The sequence below is a fragment of the Megalops cyprinoides genome, chromosome 16 (genome assembly GCF_013368585.1).
Source record: "Megalops cyprinoides isolate fMegCyp1 chromosome 16, fMegCyp1.pri, whole genome shotgun sequence".
Classification (NCBI taxonomy): domain Eukaryota; kingdom Metazoa; phylum Chordata; class Actinopteri; order Elopiformes; family Megalopidae; genus Megalops; species Megalops cyprinoides.
In genome coordinates, this window is record NC_050598.1 from 6479779 (window position 1) to 6498579 (window position 18801).

General features: G+C 44.7%; 1 protein-coding gene across 1 annotated transcript; it reads left to right on the forward strand.

The window, feature by feature from the left end:
* The first annotated feature begins 6446 nt into the window (after positions 1-6446).
* LOC118791089 (phospholipid scramblase 2-like) lies at positions 6447-17470 on the forward strand. Its single transcript, XM_036548350.1, has 8 exons — positions 6447-6634; positions 8819-8905; positions 11769-12088; positions 14648-14690; positions 14912-15132; positions 15802-15963; positions 16118-16279; positions 16724-17470. Exons 2-8 carry the CDS (start codon positions 8893-8895, stop codon positions 16781-16783), a joined length of 981 nt encoding a protein of 326 aa, XP_036404243.1. The 5' UTR covers positions 6447-6634; positions 8819-8892; the 3' UTR covers positions 16784-17470.
* Positions 17471-18801: the final 1331 nt, after the last annotated feature.

Below are 18801 nucleotides of genomic sequence, written 5' to 3' on the forward strand. Positions count from 1 at the left end.
TCTGGCAACTGGAAGATGCACATAAATGAAGAGAACAAATGTTATGTGAGTTCAAAACAAACTTCCATCTCGACTTCTAAAATAAGCAGTGTCAGGCAAGAGGAAAGTGTCAGTTCGCAGTTTACATAGTTAAGTACAACAAAAAAAAAACTACAGGAGCTGGCAGGGGGAGGTCGAGGAGGGGGTGGGGCAAACTGCAATTATGGTGACCATGAAGTGGATGCTGGACATGGTGGCTTACTGGGAATCCACCGCTGTTTACGTGATCGTACCGGGTCACATGATTTGGCACATTTCCCTCTGTATGGTCCTTAAAAAAAGTGATCCACTCTTTTGAGGATCCTCAGTTTCCATGTCTCCCCCAGGTAATGCTTTCTGTCTTGGAGCAGTGGTTCTCAACCTTTTCTTGGCTATTTTTCTCCTTACATAATTTTGTTACATTGTACAACTGGCCCCTGATCAGACCTGAAAAATGAATACAATCATTTACTGTGCCTTTCATAACGATTTTTAATTATTTCACAATTTAGTGATCAGCTTGTGTACCCCCTGTGGCATTGCCAGGTGCCCTGTAGAGGTACACATACTCCCAGTTGAGTAACACTGGCTTCAGAGTCCTATTCACTGATGCTGGAGTCACCTTCCTGTGAGGACAGCAGGGGGCAGTCTCAGCCAACAGGGAGACAATTGACATGAGCTCTTTTGCAGACACCCACAGCATCTGAACACTTATCTGTTTGCTATCAGAATGTAAACACTGGGTCCACTATGAAACCAAATCAGAACCATTCAATCAGAGATGGATATGCAATTGAGTTCTGTGGCAAACCAGTTCTGGAAGGGAAGTACAGTGCTACAGCCCACCGAAGACCTCCAGTGGCTCACTAGAGGTGATTCAGATGCCTCCAGTAATTCCCCTGGAGAAAGAAGTGACTACAGCTCCACTTTCTCCACACATTTCCCCAAAACTGACAAATTGCTGTTGTCAGTTACAAAATTATTTGTTAGAACAAAATGAACAATTTCCAGAATTGTTCCAGGAGTATTTTTCTTATTCAACATTTAATAAGACAGATAAGAGGGGAATTTGAAGTCAAACACCATTGCAATAGCATAATTCAGCATTAGCTGCTGCAGACACATAGTGCGGAGCATGCACAAAGCATGACTTTGGCTGTGTTTACTCTGTACTTCAGGTTTTGCCAGTCCTGTTTTCCAGCAAAGTAAGCAATCTGCCTCAAGTGAGCTGATTGTTCATAGGAGTCGGCCAGCTCTGAGCGGTGCATTGGCATGTCGAAATTTGTCGTACATCACGGAAACTATGTCACGTGTCTCCAGGGCAGAAAAAGCTTTTAACCAATGGGAAGACAGACAAATTTCTCAATTTCTCACATCAGAATTACCCATCTGAGTCACAAGTCAGAAGGTGACAGGCCAGAGTTCAACTGCTATGCATGAAAGTGCTACAAACCAGAGATCCATTCCTACATAGTGATCGTTGCTGCCTTGTGGACTCCCAGACGGGGTAAAGTGCCATAAAGGCTGGCAACACCCATGAGCAGCAAGCCTCACCTTAGCAAGTACCAGCTGACTGCGAAAGAATAATGCTCTTGAAATGGAGTCTGGCTTTGAAAAAGAGGTTACGCTTTCTGTCTAGTCATGAGGGGTGTCAGGTTTCAAGAGCACTAGGGGGAAACTACATGATTGTCCTATTTAAGAACAAAAAAGAAACACTGTCCTGTGTCTGATTTGATTGTCCATTATTTACAGTTTGGATCTTTCAATGCACATCTTCATGTGGTTGTTGAGCATGTGTGCCTGCTTATTGTTCCAGCGCTACTTTATCTACAAATTCGGTCTGGTCATAGGTGTGCCACCACCTCCCTGCAGAACTACCTTCGTCTTACCTCCTGTAGACACACAAGGGTTCTGTTAATGGCTTCAGAGCCCCCTGTCTGGCCGGAACAAGTCTGAGATCTGTTGGGGGGAATTCAAGGCAATGTTTTGGTATTAGGAGAAGTAGCATTCTGAAGGGAACAGAGAGTGAACTGATTTTGGGTTCTGGGTAATTACAGGGTGGAGGTCTTTGGGATTTTGTAGATTTGGGGCTTTTCCACTTTATGCTTTGTGATTCCCCCTCCGTCACCTCAACATTTTCCCCAGAGTCTTGCGTTGTGGGAGGACTGGTTCTGAAGCACTTTCTAAATCTTAGGTGCAGCAATCAGTCAGAATCAGAATCTCTGAGTGTGGCTCTGTCTTAATTACAGCTGTTAGTAAAATCAGCAGCTGTACACTTGGGCTGGTTCTTAAGAGTCTGGTGTTACATTCTGGTGTTCTGACAAGTCAGGTTGTCTTGTCTCTGACAGGAGAGTGTATTGCCCTGGTCAGGGGGGTGAGTGTTTGGATGGGCCTGCTTGTGCTGTCTGTTCAGTGTGTGTTACTATGGATTACATACAAAGTAAGATGGAGGCATTATTTTAATTCCTGTGGGGCCCTCTGGAGCTGGTAAAAGCAGCTCCATCTCTTTAGAGAAGTTGAGATCAGGCATCTCTACAGGGATGCATCTACAGACAGGTCTGATCTGTCAATATGGAGTGTTAACATAATAAAACAGAATCCATGCTTGGTAATCTCACTATGATGTGCAATCAAATGTGTAAAACTGTAAGTAATGGATAATCAATAAATACATATAGGCTGTGTCTTTTTTCTTTTTTAATCATGACATGTACCTTTAGCCCTCAAACTCATGCATTTCAGACCACTAGATATAGTATGTACTGCCTGGTAAATGCCTTATAAATGCCTTTCTAAAATCCACTTTGCAAATATTTTGCTTTCACTGTTATATGGCAGGCCATTGAGTGATGTACAGACAGCCATTCGCGAGTGTCTCCACAGCAGGTATTTTGATACAGATGGCACATGGCCTATTCTGGGTTTCCAGACAGCTGTAACAAGAGGACCCTTATCATCCCCTAGCAGGGTTGATTCCATGTCTTCTCCTGCCTGTCCTAGCAGTTATCAAAACCGTCTCTTATGGCTGAGAGCTCCCCCTGCTGTCCTTCTGGAGAACGTGCCACCAGGCAGCAACAGGGTGGAGCACCAGCAAGCAGGTTCCAGGGGATTCCAGCAATGTGATAATCCACGAGAAAAATATTCTTGGCACTGGTCACAGCTTCAGAGGACGACAAAGAGGAAAAATGTGCTGCTGGACTCAGAAAAAGCAGGCTACATTGGTGGATCTCCTCCAGCCAGCCTAGACAGCTGTATAGTTATATTGTGAATCTATTTTCTCCTCTGCTTTGCTAGCCTTAAGAACTGAAGGGTATGTTTTATAGGGCATGCGGGGGGACTTTGGCTAGCTCCAGTGCTAACTCAGATGGAATGGGGTGACTACAAGCTGACAGCAAAGCTACTTGGCACACAGAGCCCTGAGCAGAGATGAATAGGTAGTGAAGGATTTCCTAAACTGGGACATTTTAATGGTCCTGAGAGACATACATCTTACAGTTTTAGCTAATTGCACAGACTTATAACTGGGACATGGCCACTAAAAAGCAGCAACACTCAAAGATCCTGTGTTGCATGCTGGGATTAATTTAAGGCCTAGCCAGCTAGATTTAGACAACTTACCAGCTGTGTAAGGCCAGGGCTTCGTTGTTGGTGAACCACAGTTGGAAGAACAGCTACAGCCATGGTTAAGACAGCTTTCTAGCAGATGCTGAGCTCCCAGTGGGAAGTTAGGAATGCTGGCCACAGATATTCATAGCTCAGTAAGATATGTGTGAGGACCTCCTAGTGGTGGTCAGTAGCTAGCTATCCTAGAATACCTTTCTCTGGACACTGCACCTGAATGACAAAATGCATCCTCTTCATCCACTGCTCTCTAGCTGACACCATGTGAGGGGCTATGGTAGTACTGGTAGTGCTGAAGGCAAGGAACTAGGCAACAGACAGCGTGGATACTGGGTAGTGGTGGGTGGCGGTAAAGACAGGGCAGGGAAGTTGCTGATGCAATGCACCATGGTCTTCTCACCCATAAGCCATTGTGGGGGTTATGCTACCACTAGTTGGGCAGCCTGAGGTTCAACCATTGCAATAGCTAATCAAAAGTTATTGTGATTGTAAGTGATTCTAGATTTTCTGTAGTTTGCCAAAAGCTCAATACTGTTATTAAGAAAGACTAACCCATGGTTTGCTAATTTAGTGCACCAGGGTATTCTCTCCCATAAGGTCAGCTGCAAAACAAAGCTTGCTGGAAGCCAAGACTAAAGAGTGGTGCTTACAGGTGAATTCCAGGGGAACAGGGGGGTATGAATTTACCATGTGTTCTGACATATATTCAGGACTCTTGCATCCTGGGCCTGGACTTGATGACCCAAACCAGAGCCACGATTGACCTGGGTGCTGGGGCAGTGCGAGTGATGGTGCAAGAACACAGCACCCAACGATGGAGCAGAGGAGACACAGGCCAGCGTTTCTCAGAAATAGAGCACCCAGTTAAAGGAAGTTTGGCCGCAAAACAAACCAACATAGTAACTGAGGGGAGCAGGGCCCAGCAGTAGAGCAGGGAAGGTGGAGACCAGCATTCCCCAGAAGTGGTTGTCACTTGCGGCAGCCTTCCCCAGAAGTGGTTGACAGTTGGGGCAATTGGCACAGGAAACAAATCAATACAACAAAAACCATCCAAAAAATAAACAGGGGAGTGGAACAAGGTGCGGTTGAGCAGGGCACAGCAGAGAAAATCAAGGGTATTGCTGGAAGCCTCCATGATATTTTACTGAGATAGTCTAAGAGTCCACAAAGACAAAGCTAATATAGCACACAGCAGATTCCATGGACTCACCCATTGAGAAACCCTGTAGATTGCCACTAGTCAAATTTATGGAGGCTAAGGACAAGATGTAGGGAGATGGGAGACACAGTTGTCATAGAACCCTAAAATAACTCTTGGGATTCACCCACAGTAATAGCTAATCAAATACATGTGATTCTAGATCAAAAGCTCAACACTGTTACTAAGGAAGACTAACCTGTAACTCTGTTTTTATTTTTTTCATTAGAGGTTTTCATCAGGTTCATAAGATTTGCAAGGCGATTACCAAAGACTCAAAACTGCTGCCTCAAGTTGCCCTGATGCAGCATTTGCAGGGGACTAGGGGCTGTGGCTGTTCTGCGTGCTGCCTTTTGGACTTTGCAATTCTCCCTCCATGGAAAATGTGCTAGCCTCTGTCCCACACCCAGACTGTGTAGTCTACCCTGACGCACTGTTTGTGCATGCCTTCATGCTCTTAAGGGTGTTAACCAACTTGTGGCCAGTGTTTGATCCAGTCATGGGCCTTGCAGCAGTGCTGCCTGTTACAGCAGGAGGGACAGGTCCTGGGGAATTTTGTGGGTGCTCAGGGAATCAGTTTTTGTCTACATTAAAGGACTGGTCAAAAACCCACACAACTGGGGATTTACAGGGCTTGATCAGGTTAACTTCAAACTTCAACCATTTTGTGAAGAATGAGTTTTGTCAGTTTATTACAGCTATGACAGGCTGAAGGCCAAAAGAGAGAGTACATGTATGAGAATGATTAACAGACAGGCAAGAATTCCTGTTCCTAAGGCATTCAAATTTACAATGCAAACAACCCCCAGAAATACTTGCAGATACATAGTTTTCCCTGGGTATGTATTTAAGTTATATACCCATATGTTGATTTTCCATGAGTAACAGTATTGACGAAAACAGTCAAACTAGTTTTCGTCAATACTTGCAAAATATGCTGAAATAAAACCCGTTGCAGCCAAAGCTTGTCAAAATTGAGCAAACAATGCCCCCCAGCGGACTTTCAGTTAAATGCAATGTATGTCAAAGTTCAAAATTCTGACCTTATTTACATTTCCTGTAATTGTTATTTGAATATTTGAACATTTTTAAAATATCGCTGCATTTTACAAAAGTCTGAATATTCACAAATTCTTTTAGCAAAGGTATGGAGAAAATACGATGGCTGATTTCAGTTTTATGAACAGGTCCTCCAAACCACATTCTTGCAGTAAATCCACCAGATAATGCAATTTCTGGACGACACAAAAGTAACAAGAGTAATAGCATCGCTGTTTCGCTCATCAGGACATAAAAATGAAAGCTGTATATGACATGGCGTGCAAATAAGGTTTTCATTGTCACCTAAAATAAACATTAAGAAACAAACAGTAATTTATTTCACGGGAGACTAGCTAAAGAGCATGCAGTTAATTAAATTGTCCCGTTTGCCAATTGCTACATTGCGGAAACCTTGAAACCGGTGTTGGGGAAGGTTTGTAAAGATCTCATGACTTCAACCAGAGAGCACGTCAAACGCTGAGAGGGAGGGGAAAGTTGAAAAAAACGAAAGAAATTGAGATTGGGAGGGGTGTGTGTGTTTGCGTGTGAAAGCCAGTTAGCTTCTACATACAAAGACGAACACAGCCGACTTGAAGCTTCGGCAGTGTCGAAAAGACACCCTAATAGCAGGTCGCTACGTTAAGTGCTACAAATTTATTTTATTTTGGTTTTCAAAAGCTACAGTCTTGCTTTTGAAAAGCAAGCAAGTTACTGGATCCTGGCTGTGACCCAAGAGGCATTCGTATTTGTCAACCGGTGAGAAAAAAAAATGTTTTTCGCTGAAGCTTGTTGTCCTTCAGATCGATGTTGTAGCTATAGTTTACTGATTTCAGGAAATGGTTTTCTCCTAGACTTTAAGAATGATAACAAACAGGCTGCAACGGTCGACACGCGAATACACTGTATGTCTTAGAGTTTGATGTAAACTTTGCATCGCTCAGTCACTTTAAAAGGTCTTACGTTCGACGTTATTGTTTTAAATTTGCATGCAATTATGGTAGCGTTCAGCATCCAGGAAAGTAGGACCAGTCATGTGGAGTCACTTGTCGGGAGACCATGTTCTCTTCATGCGAAACGAACAAAACATAGCGAAAGTACCTAAGTCAGTATTGCCTTAAACAAAGACAGGAACTGTACCACCCGACAAATTAAGTTAAAAAGGGAATGCATCACAAAGGCCAATCTTTCCTTTCAGGCTTAGCTTGTTCTCGCTGTATTTCTGGTGCGTTTTTATTGGAAAGAGGAAAGCTTTGCTATGACTGTAGGTACTTAAGAGTTTAATAGCTATTATGGAGTAAAACGACAAAGGGTAGCCAATGTAGGGTATTATCCAAATAGAGTTAGCTGGCAGCTTTTTATTGTAGAATCATAGACGGCAGCACGCATGACATCAGCGCCGTAACCCATGCATTGCATACTCTGTTGGAGTTATAGGGCCTGTCCTCTAAACCCTCCTCTAGACATCTTAGATGTTTCACTTGATGGCAGAACTGGATGGAAAGCTATAATCCAAAAGTAAGCGTTCTGCTTTAATAAATAATAAAAAATCTGAAGATAGCATTTTCCAGCATTAGCTAGTATTTCTTATTTGGTTTGTTTGTTAAAGTTTAATGAATAACCCCGTTATCTTTAGCCTGTAAAAGGTAATAAAAGCTATTCATTATCTTGTTTATGAAATACTGGTTAACTGCGGTTTACAGATGCGGAAAGTGTAATTTTACACAGGGAAAGCGGCCTGTTCCTAACACGATTACAGTATGACCCGCTTGTGGACGTTGGGAAAACCTATGGGCTCGTGACTGCCCCACTGGATAGAATGGATGGACGTGGATGGACGTAGGTCGACAGATGAAACACACGACATGTCCAGATAAATGATTGAGCCATTGATTTTATATTTGATGACGCAATGTTTTTTCTCTGCCCCTGGATCAGCATGGATTATCTGGGATAAGCGTCAAACAGTGGTAATAAAGTTTTGATTTTCCGTGATTTGTGTGTGGAGAATTGTGACTATTAACTCTTGGATAGGATTACGGGGTGCGATACCAACGTTTATCACGATTAGCAGTGCAGGTCTAGTGAAATGCTTGGCTAGACTCCTCTGGAAATACAATACACCCCTTTGGCGAGAGCGCGGTGTTTATAGTGGAGCAAGGGTCCCTTTACGCATGCCTCCATCACTTTTTAAGTACAGGTTTACTCAAAGGTGGGAGCAGTAGAAGCAATGGTTATGTAAGATTTAGCATGTATTCATATTCAGAATTTCCCCCCATCACCACCTATTCGTTCAGAGAACCACACACACACACCCATTGATGTGACTCAGTCCATATGAATCTCAAGGGTATTGTTCCTGTGATCTCAAGCCTGGTTAGTTGAAAAACAACTGAGGATTTGTTTGAAGCATAGTTACTTGTAAAATCCACTATGAATACAGCGTATCAGAATAGGGCTTTCTCATGTTCGCCCTGAACCACTGTAATGTACAGTCACTGGCTCCTTGTTCCTATCCTGCTCAGATTACACAGGCTGTGAAACAGCATGATAAAAGGCCAAAGAGGTGCTGTCCTGCTCACACTGTAAGCCTAGTTTCAGATGCATGGAAATCAGAACAGTGGAGTGTTTTATGGCCAGTGGAGTTGTGTAGCATTTTAGGAGCAGCATTCATAATCCAAAGGTTGTTCAATTCCCTGGTAGGCCACCTTATGCAAGGTGCCTAACCTGAATTAGCTTGTAAATATCAAGCTGTATAGATGGATAACATGTAAAAACTGTAGGCTATGGAAGTTCCTCTGGTTGAATGTGTCTGCTTAGCAAATGTAATTGACTTTACTGTCCCATCGTTGTGTTTTCATCAAGTGAATCTCCAGTCCTTTTACCCTCGTCATTCTCTTTTTTCACACACCCCACCCCCTTACATTCTCTGTGTCTCCATAGAAACCCTGTGACTGGAACAGAGGGGGAAGTTGGCCTTTCCGTTTCCATTGGCTGCCCACAGAGCTCAGCGCATCATGTCAGCTCCAGGTAATGCATGTGAGCGGTATGTCATCGGTGAGGTCACACACACACACACACACACACACACACAGTAGCAGTGTGCCTGCTTGTCATTATATGTCAGTGTGCTATATGTCAGGCTCTCCTTCCTCTGTGTGCTTTGAGTTTCCTTGTCTTGCCTCTAAGTGTGAATGGCAGGGAAAATGAGTGAATATCAATGAGTGACTTCCTGCATGCACATGTATGAATGTGTGTGTTGTTGAGAGTTTATGATTAGTGCCACTGTGTGTCAGTGTGAGCATGTGCATATGTATTGGTCACATATGTGTGTGTGTCTCTAGTTAAATGAGTGAGTGAGACCCTCTGGAGGGGCACCGCTAATTTCACACACCTCCCCCCCGTGAAAGGTGATAGGTCTAATTTTATTCCAGTGCATGTCGCTCTGGAATGCTCTGGAAATAGTCCAACAAGGACAACTATGTGATGGAAAACACTCACAGTGTACTGCCACTGCCACAGTCAGGGGGAAAAAACAAAGCACTGGTTGGAGCGCGGGGTCACTTCTGTGGGTGTGTTTTGGGTTAATATCAAATTCAGACACAGCCTGAAGGTCACACCAGAGACCCCCCTTTCCGGTAATCTTGGATATGGAACCCGATGACTTATTTTACAGTGCAGAAAAGAGACGTCTGACTTCAGTATGGCGGCAGCTGTTCCAAGCTGCTGTGGGGAGTTTAAAAAGCGGGCAGGAAACCAAAGAAAAGTTTGACAAAATAAAGGAACACCAAACAATGGAAACCCCTGCCGCACAGCATGTGCACCTCACGTTTTTGGAAGTGTTTGCCTAAAAAAACACTGGCCTGCCTTCAGGCTGAAAAGAGGTTTCCACAGCAGTGCGGTTGCAACAGGCTGATCCTGCCGTTGAGCTTGTTTTTGGCCTAGGTGTGTCTGTGATGTGGGGGCGGTCACAATGCAAGAAAAATGCCGCTACGTTTTTTTTTGTTTCCTGGAATCCTCACCGGGAATGTGAGGAGTGGAGACGCCGTTGCGGCTCAAACATTCAGACAGCGCTCATTTTAAACGCAAGAGAGAGGAGAAACGCGAAACCTTGTCATAAAACAACAGACTCCAGTCTAGTCTGTCTGGCAGCAATCTCCTCTTTCATTAGAGGCGGGTCAAATGACTTCCAAAACTCATTAGGACACATGTTTGGGGCCATTGTACCCAGGTTCATTTGGTTCCCAGGATACTACTTAACCAGGAAGTTGGCCGGCCACACCGAAAAGACAAACAAGATTTTTGGTATTTTGGGAAGCTGAGCTTGTTTGGTGGAAAGAGTGAAAGGTCTGAATGCAAATTTTTTAAAAAAAATCCCCTCTCCCAGATCTTATCACTGTGATTCTTATCCCTCTCTTCCATTATTTGTTGTAATTATATTCCAGTTTTTGCGAAGCGAGCACCCTTTTCCAGGGACGACTTGCAGTGATTGTGGTTGATTAATTGCAGTTACGTCTTGTACATTTGTGGAATGTGGCCAGGATTATACCGGAGCAACAGAAGCATATTTCCATTACAGCCATATTCTACTGTGGGATTTGAACCCATGATGCCCGGGTCCTAAGTACAGTGCCTTAACCACTACATCACATCTGGCCTGACACCCTGCCTTTTCATTCAGGTCAAATTCAGGGATGCGCTGTGAGCCTAAGGAAAGGGGAAACATTAGAATATTTACTTTGAATAATGATGAACATCCATCTTTTGTGATTCTGCCCAACCCTGCTGTTATTGGGAGAAGGTGCTGTGGGTGTGTTTCATGTCCCGGCTCTGAACCTTTATTTTGGCTCTGAACTTTGTGACGTGCCGATGGCTTCTATGCAGTAGTTCTGTGGGGTGTACAGGCAAGACAGCGGTGCCACATGAGAACAGGTTAATGCTGTATGCCTGGCTTTTCCCCTGCATGCAGCATCATATATTACACCAAGTGCTTTCAGGCGGATACATGCTGCGAGGATGTGTAGTAGGAGTCATAAATAAAGGCTGACATGGTTTTTGTGGAATTGGAGTGCTGTGCCAGTTGTCCACGGTCAAAGGAGAATGCCGCACGCTCTTTTTCCACAATTTTTACCAATTTGGATATTATTATTTGATCCAATATTGGACATAGTTTGTTACATTTTATCATTTAACAGTTGCTCTTATCCAGATGCATTATGTGCTGTGAAGCTGCCCATCCTTGCAGCTCCCTACTTGACAATCCAGCAGGGTGCAGTCAAACATGTGTTGTCCTCTGAAGCGGATGATGCCAAATACCATTCTTCACACACTGCAGTCTCTATGCCAAGCTTGCACAGAGTTGAAGAACCCTTCATGCAGGGGGTGCTAGTAAGCAAAGGGATGGACAGACCCCTGGCCAACCTACTGACCTCTATCCCTATTTGTTCCACTGCTATGCGCTCCTGGTCATTGATGGCACATGCCACAGCCAGGATTGAACCTGGGCTGTGGTGCTCAGACTTAACTTGAAACATCAAGCACTTTTACTGACTGAGCCATTCGGGAGACCGAATACTATGTTTTGAAATTAAACCGTTGTGCATAAAGGTTAAGCAAACAGATCAAAACAGTGAAATTGATAGAGATAATGCCCAGAAACAGCCACTGGATGAAAATAAGGGTGACACAAAGGCCTCTTATTCCCTTTGGCCTGCATTTGAATAAAACCCGCACTGTGGTGTCACAACGGCTCCACTGAAAACCGGCAGCTGCTTTAAACCAACACGACAGGGCCGCAGATGTTAATGCTGTTAAGTGTGGCTAAGGCCTTAGTCACCTCCTGTCTCCAAGTTCACACTCTGGCCTTGGTGTGTTCCTCTTTTTGGTTTTGCAGGTTACCCATCTCCTAACCAGCCCCCCTACCCCATGCCCCAGCCAGGGGGTTACTCCATGCCCCCGTACCCAGTGCCGCAGGGGGGTTATGGGGAACCCGGTCAGGCCCCACCGCCCGCTGGTTTTCACATGGGCTACCAGCCTCCCCCAGGGCAGCCCGTGGTGTACCAGCCAGGCCCGGTGAGCCCTGCCCCTCATCAGGGGCCCATGCCTGTTCCCGAATATGGCGGAGGCAACATAGGTGTCCCTGCGGCTGTCTCTCCTGCCCCAGCCGTCTCTGTCCCTGTGGGGGTCCCGCCTGGCTTGGAGTACCTCACGCAGGTGAGCTGGCACAGAAACGCTTCACGGGGTGACGTGTATGCATGCCTGTTCATACACACACACACGCATGTCATCACCTCTCTGTTACTTTTAAACACTCAATCAACACAGTTATATATACACACATACACACACACACACACACACACGCACACACACATACACAAACGCACATTTTCCATAACCTACCAATGGCCAAATCACACCATAACAGGCAAATCATGCACAGCAACACCAACACAATCACATGTACCTCAGCAAATGATAGCCAAGTGTGAAGATCTGGATCAACTGTCAATGTCTGTTTTCTGTGTGACTTTCTTTACCTGTTAGTGCAATGTCACAACATCATGCCTCCACTGCTGAGTTGCAGCCCACTGAATGGAAGTGAACTGTGCATTTGTACCTCTCTGAGACATTCCCTCTGTGTTGTAACACAAAGTACTGTGAATTTGCCATTATTGCTACATGCTTTAGGTGGTATGCACAGGGGAGAGGTTTTCTTGGAACTGGTCTGTTTTGCTTAGGTACCAGATCTCTTGTTGTTTAAACAGCAATGCGTCCAATCAATTTGTATATAATATTGTAATGCAGATTACATTTTCTCTACAAAGGTCTTCTGAAAGCTATCACATGGGTTGCTTATCAGAGTCTTCAGATGAGTCGTTTTGGGCACCACTCCCCTTTCCGTTTCATGATTGTTTCCAGACAGCTGGGTGTGATGTGCAGCACACCAAAGTTGAACAGACCTTCACACCACTGCCAAGTGTAACCCCACCAAAACAAACCCACACCACTCAAAAAGCCCTGCTGTCTCACGAAAGAAACATCTTCTCCAGTGTTTCACTGAACATGTGAAAACAAGCTACAGTGCTACGCCATAGACTGGTGGAAACTGTAACACTCCATTACAGATGTTTAGCAGATGCTCCTATCCAAAGGAGCTTGCATAGCTTTCTTATGTAATTATACACATATACAGCTGTATACTTACTGAGGCAATTTGCACTGAGTACCTTGCCCCTGGGGAGAATGCTTTTGGAAGCTGTGCTGCATTTGGTGAAGGTACACTGATTCTGCAGACACCTACAGGACCATCTATGTCAGCCTTAGGGGCTGGGACAGTGTTGCTGGTGTTGTGGTGGCAGTGGAGGTACAAATAAATTGGTTCATCACACACCAAATGCAAACATCTGGTCCTGCAGAGGTCTGCTAATTCCAGAAATAATCTATTTTATGGAGTGGTGCCATTTTCTCACTTCAGCAAGGAAGTCTTACCGTTGTAGGGGTATTTTAGAGATTCGTAAGCATGTGGCAATCTGTACATGCTTTGTCAGTGGTAAAAACTTATGTGCAAAGGGGTTTTCATTCCTGACACAAAACCAACTGTGAAAAAATGCAATATAATAAGCATTATTCACATATGTGTGTCATGATAATATAAGCGTGCGTAACATCTAAAGTAGACGTGAGAGACTGTGGTTGGGGTGGTGCCCTGGGGTCCAGGAACAGGGAGTCAAAAACAGAAAACTGCTGCCGCCTTGTGAAGTGGCAGGGGGTCTCCTTTATTTTCGTGACACCAAAAATTTGGAGGGGGGCTTGATTCTCCTTTGTACCCCACGGGTGAGGCTGATGACACTGAGTGCTCATTGTTCGAGCATGTTCAGAGGCTGTGGCTGAAATGTCATTAGCACAGGCTGGTAAACCACACGCATGAACAGATTAACGCTTCCGCATTGAAGACTGACAGTTCTGCTCAGCACCTGCTCTGACCGTGTAACCACGGAAGAGCCAGGTGACGCTCACCGCTGGAGTCAGTTTATGGCTCCTTTGATGTAGTGTGTGCGATTAAGGGGGAGACTGGTCCCAGAACATGGATTGCAAACCAGCCTGTGAGGTGAAGTTGCCTGCCTTTTTTTACGGTTTGGCTTATGCTGCAGAATTTGAAGGCAGGAGGGTAGTCGCCATTCTGTCCCAGTTGTGAGAGCAGAGGTAAACGCTCAGATGGATTCTGTAGGAGTCAGTAAACTCATGCTGAAAGTGCATGTTGCAGCTGATTTGGTCATTTTGTACATATAGTATATATAGTATAAGGCTCTGTGGTTGTCTCATGGGTGCTACAGAGCAGGAAGTTCAAGTGCATCACATTGCCGCAATGTGACATGTGAGGTATGTTCCTGCCACAACAACTTTACCACCCGCTAATGTACACAGGGGGTTGCGGCTTTAGAAATACCCCCGTATGTCACCTTCTATCTGTATCACTGAAATACAGATGGAACCAGAATGGGCCTCATTCAGTGAGGAAACATCAGGCAACAAAAAATAATGTAGTCCACCATCATTACACGGAGGCACAGCACAAGGAGAGTTGTTTACAAGGGATATTCTCTTTAAAGGGGTGTGCTGTTGAAGGGGGTATAGTGTTTTAAAGGGTATTCTGCTTAAAGGGGTGTGCTGTTTGAAGGGGATGTTTGCATGCTTTTGTAATGTGACGTGTATCAGGTTGCTCTCCTTCTCATACTCTGCCATGTCTCTGCTCTGTGTGCTCTGCTGCAGATTGATCAGATCTTGATCCACCAGAAAGTTGAGCTGCTGGAAGGTAAGTGTGGGTCTGTCTCTTCCATTCATGTAGTGATCAAAGAGAGGAAAGCCGATGTTGAATTTGAAGCCTGGGAGAAAGACAGAATCAGAGTTACCTCCTCATTCTCTGATTTCTCTCTCCTGTTTCTCCTCCTCTGTCTCCTTCTCTCCATCGTCTGTGCTGTCCTCCCGCTGTCTTCTCTCTCCATTCCCTCCGGTCCCTACCCCCTAACTCCTCAGCCTTCATTGGCTTTGAGACAAACAACCAGTATGAAATCAAGAACAGCTTGGGCCAGAAGATCTACAAGGCCAAGGAGAAGAACGACTGCTGCACCCGCAACTGCTGCGGCTCTCTGCGCAGCTTCGACATGAAGATCAAGGACAACATGGACAGGGAGGTCATTCGGCTGGTCCGGCCGTTCCGGTGCGCCTCCTGCTGGTGCCCCTGCTGCCTGCAAGAGGTGCGTCTCCCCCCCACCCCCACTCTAACTTCCCTCAATGCAGGGCAAAGGAGGAATAGAGGGTGTCTTGTTTTTCTTGGGTTCCTCTTTTTTTTTTTTGGGCGTTTCACTCACTGCTATTGCTGGGATTCTGAACACCGAGCTCCACTGGCTGGGCGCTCATATGTGCATTCATATGACCCTGTGTTGAGTAATGCTTTGCAGCTCACACAGAGTCTCCGATAATGAAGTTATTCCTTTATTAACAGATGAATTCACCCCTTGGTTTGTTCTTTTCATTCCTGCTGTTTGATAAGGTCAGGATGTCCTCCCTAGGAGAATGGCATTGTTTGAACCAACCAATATTTAATCCAGTCCAAAATAATCAAATCAAAATATCCAGTGTCATGACAGTCAGTTTGTTGGCGAATGTTGGTGCTATTATTAAATGCATTGACATGCAGCTGCTGAGATTAGATGCCCTGATCCGTTTGCATGTTCATGTAGTGAACACCATGCCTGGCTGATGCCGTACTATCTCAGGATTGCAGCTAATCAGGGCATCTTAACTGACCATTTTGTTATTGTTGCTATTCCAAGGCCAAAAGTAAATGAGAACAGATGGCAAATAAATCTTGTTGGGGGACCCTTATTTCTAAAGCATGTGTATGTATGTATTTATGTTTTCAGCTGGAAGTTCAAGCTCCACCTGGCACCACTGTGGGCTATGTGGTTCAGGACTGGCACCCCTGCATCCCCAAATTCTCCATCCAGGGGGCGTCGCATGAGACCCTCATGAAGCTGGAGGGGCCTTGCTTCGCCTGTAACTGCTGTGGGGACGTCAACTTTGAGGTGCAGATTAGGGGGGTGGCATAGGAAAAGTGGAGAGGATTACCATGTGGTCTTGACGACAGCAGTGGTAAAATTAATCTATAACGTCTCTTTCTTGTCTCTTCCTGTGTTTCCCCTTTCCGCATATGTCCAACTGCGCATCCTCCCTGCGCAGCTTAAGGGGAAGGATGGTGGAAAGCCGATTGGCCGGATCAGTAAACAGTGGAGTGGACTGCTGAAGGAGGTCTTCACCGACACAGACAACTTCGGCATCCAGTTCCCCATGGACATGGACGTGAAGATGAAAGCTGTGCTGATGGGAGCCTGCTTCCTCATCGTGAGTGCTTTCAAATGCACCGAACACCCCACCAAAGATATCCTACATCAGGGCCAGATAACAGGAGGTTCTGGTGCCGCTATGCCATAGTGTTACTATGCTGGCTATAGGTGTTCTTTTGGAACATGCCCTGTCAAGACTGTTCAAAATTGAAAAGCTCACATCTTCATGAGTGGCAGAGATGGAGTTTTCAATATGAAACAGACAGAGCTAAAAGTTTGTTTCATGTGTATAACATTTGTGGCAACAGTATCCAGCCTGATAAATGGGCAAATGATGTGATTACATTTATTTCATATGCTTCATCTAGCATTAGTAATGCACAGCTCAGAGAAATACTTGTGTAGAAGAAAACTAAAAACCTGTTGAGCCCCTGCATAACCTGTGAATGCAGGTCCCCCTCCACCTCGGCTCAGTCCACACTGTCTTCTTTCTGTCTGACAGGATTTCATGTTCTTCGAGAAGGTCGGGGACACGAACCAGCGCAACACTGTCTTCTCGTGAGGAGAGGAAGAGAGAGAAAAGAGGAAGAGACGGAGAGAAAGGGAGAGAGAGAAAAATGCACTATAGCTCGTACCAGACAGACTCTCTCTTCAGATGCACTCCATTTTCCCACGCCCTGTGGAAACCCCGCCCTTTTCCCCGTCCGTAAGAGAGACCCCGCCCCCTTTTCTCTGATCCAGGCAGAATTTCCCCTGTTCCCTGCCTCCGCGGAAAAGTCTTCCCTTCCTCGGCCGTAGGAAGTCTGAGCCCCCGTGTGATTGCAGGTGAATCCAGCTGAATATTTCTACCTGACAGGAAACACAGGGTCACACTTCCTCAGTGTCGCTCTGTGTGTGTGTGTGTGTGTCTGTTCCTGTATCCATCTACATACGTAGCCTTAAGTATGGAAAAAATTACATTCCTCAGCATGCTGTTTAGCCTCGGAACTACACATGTAAGCAATGTAGCCAATGATATTTCAGTTAATTTACTAATAAGTCCCTATTCTCTCATTAACACCATTATCGCCATTTTATGTCATTATGGTTTCATAGGATACATGTGTTAGTGATCTTGGTTTTCATTGGTATTTTTTTTTTTTTTTTTTTTTTTTTTTTTTTTACTTCTGCCAGATTGTGTCATATGAGAGCGTGCATCAAGTTTCCATTCAAATGCCAAGGATAACAAAATTGCTTTAGTGTATAAATATTTTTTAACTATTCTAACCAGCTGCCAATTGAAACATCTGTCAGTACGACTAGACTTTTCGTAATGTGTGCATTTGTGTACATTGACTTAATTGACCTATATTTTATATTTTTTCTATTATGGTCCATTGCACTAGATTGACGTTTGATTGTTGAACATCTTCACCTAAACCATTTTTGAGGGCCCTTAAGTCATTTTTAAACAAAAGATTGATAGATACATGTAAGGGCATGTAAAGTCTACATTGTTTGTGCAGTACAGTACTAATTTCAGCTCTCAAATTCTGTCCCTGTAGACTCCTACGTATTCTTTGTATGTTTGTGTGTGTATATATATATAAAAGATGACTACAGACAAAGATGTATAAACAATATATATGGTAGTAGATATTGAAAGTATCTGTAATACTTAGATTCTTTCTCCGAAAAGTGGTAGTGTGGTGTTGGCATGCCATAGAAAAGGTCTGATTCAGATCTGGAGTGTGCTGGGTTGTACATCCTAATGTAGAAAACTGCAATGTGGTTCTTAAGGTGGTAACAGGATCTTGAAGGAGAAGCAAGTGCCTGTAGTTAAATGCTCTTTCCTGTCAGCGACCTTAAGAAGTGCTCAGGGCATCTGTTTCTACTTCTTGGGTGTGTTTTAATGTGTATATGTTTGCTGTGGGACCGTTGCCGTTCGGCTGACTCCGCCCCAGCCCAGGGCGATGGGTGTGCGCGAGGGCCCTGAAATGGTGCCACTGGAAAATGGGGGGGGGGGGCTGGCGGTCACGGAGTGCAGTGCTGACCTCATCATCAGCCTGGAAAATCCCAAATCAGGGTTCGGCTTAGGCAGATGTGCCTCTCTTCCTCTGTGAAGGCAGAGCAATAGAGCTACTGAAGTGCCTTTGCCTGCCACTGACACACCCAAAGCACTCACTGTCACACTAATCTAGCCATAAAACCACCGTCGCACACTCTGACGTTCAGACTTGATCCTGTTAAATTGTCATGCCCTGTTCCAGTGTAATGTTGTGTTTGCGTTACACTGACTTGCTATTCCTGTAACCACTTCTTTTGTACGACTGTGTGTGCAAGTGTAAAGGAATGTTCAGAAAGGACAGAATGGCAAAAATGCAAGTCAAAACTCTTTGAAATGATTAAGAGATGGATTGGAATAAAAATTAAGGACTCTGGCGCATGAAGGAGTCATGGAAGAGAAAACCTTGCTCTGTATGCAAAACCTTATTTACGTCGTTGAAAATGTTGCCCATAGCTGAGCAGACCTGGCTTATAGAGATTCCTTTGCATGTCAGTAACCCCAAATCTTTGCTGTATTTGTTATTTTTAAAATAA

What these genes read in the sequence shown, in the direction of transcription:
- LOC118791089 (XM_036548350.1), top strand. An exon ending in GTGGGGACGTCAACTTTGAG is followed by an intron (nt 15,964 to 16,117) that starts GTGCAGATTAGG and finishes CTCCCTGCGCAG; the next exon opens with CTTAAGGGGAAGGATGGTGG. An exon ending in TGGGAGCCTGCTTCCTCATC is followed by an intron (nt 16,280 to 16,723) that starts GTGAGTGCTTTC and finishes TCTGTCTGACAG; the next exon opens with GATTTCATGTTCTTCGAGAA.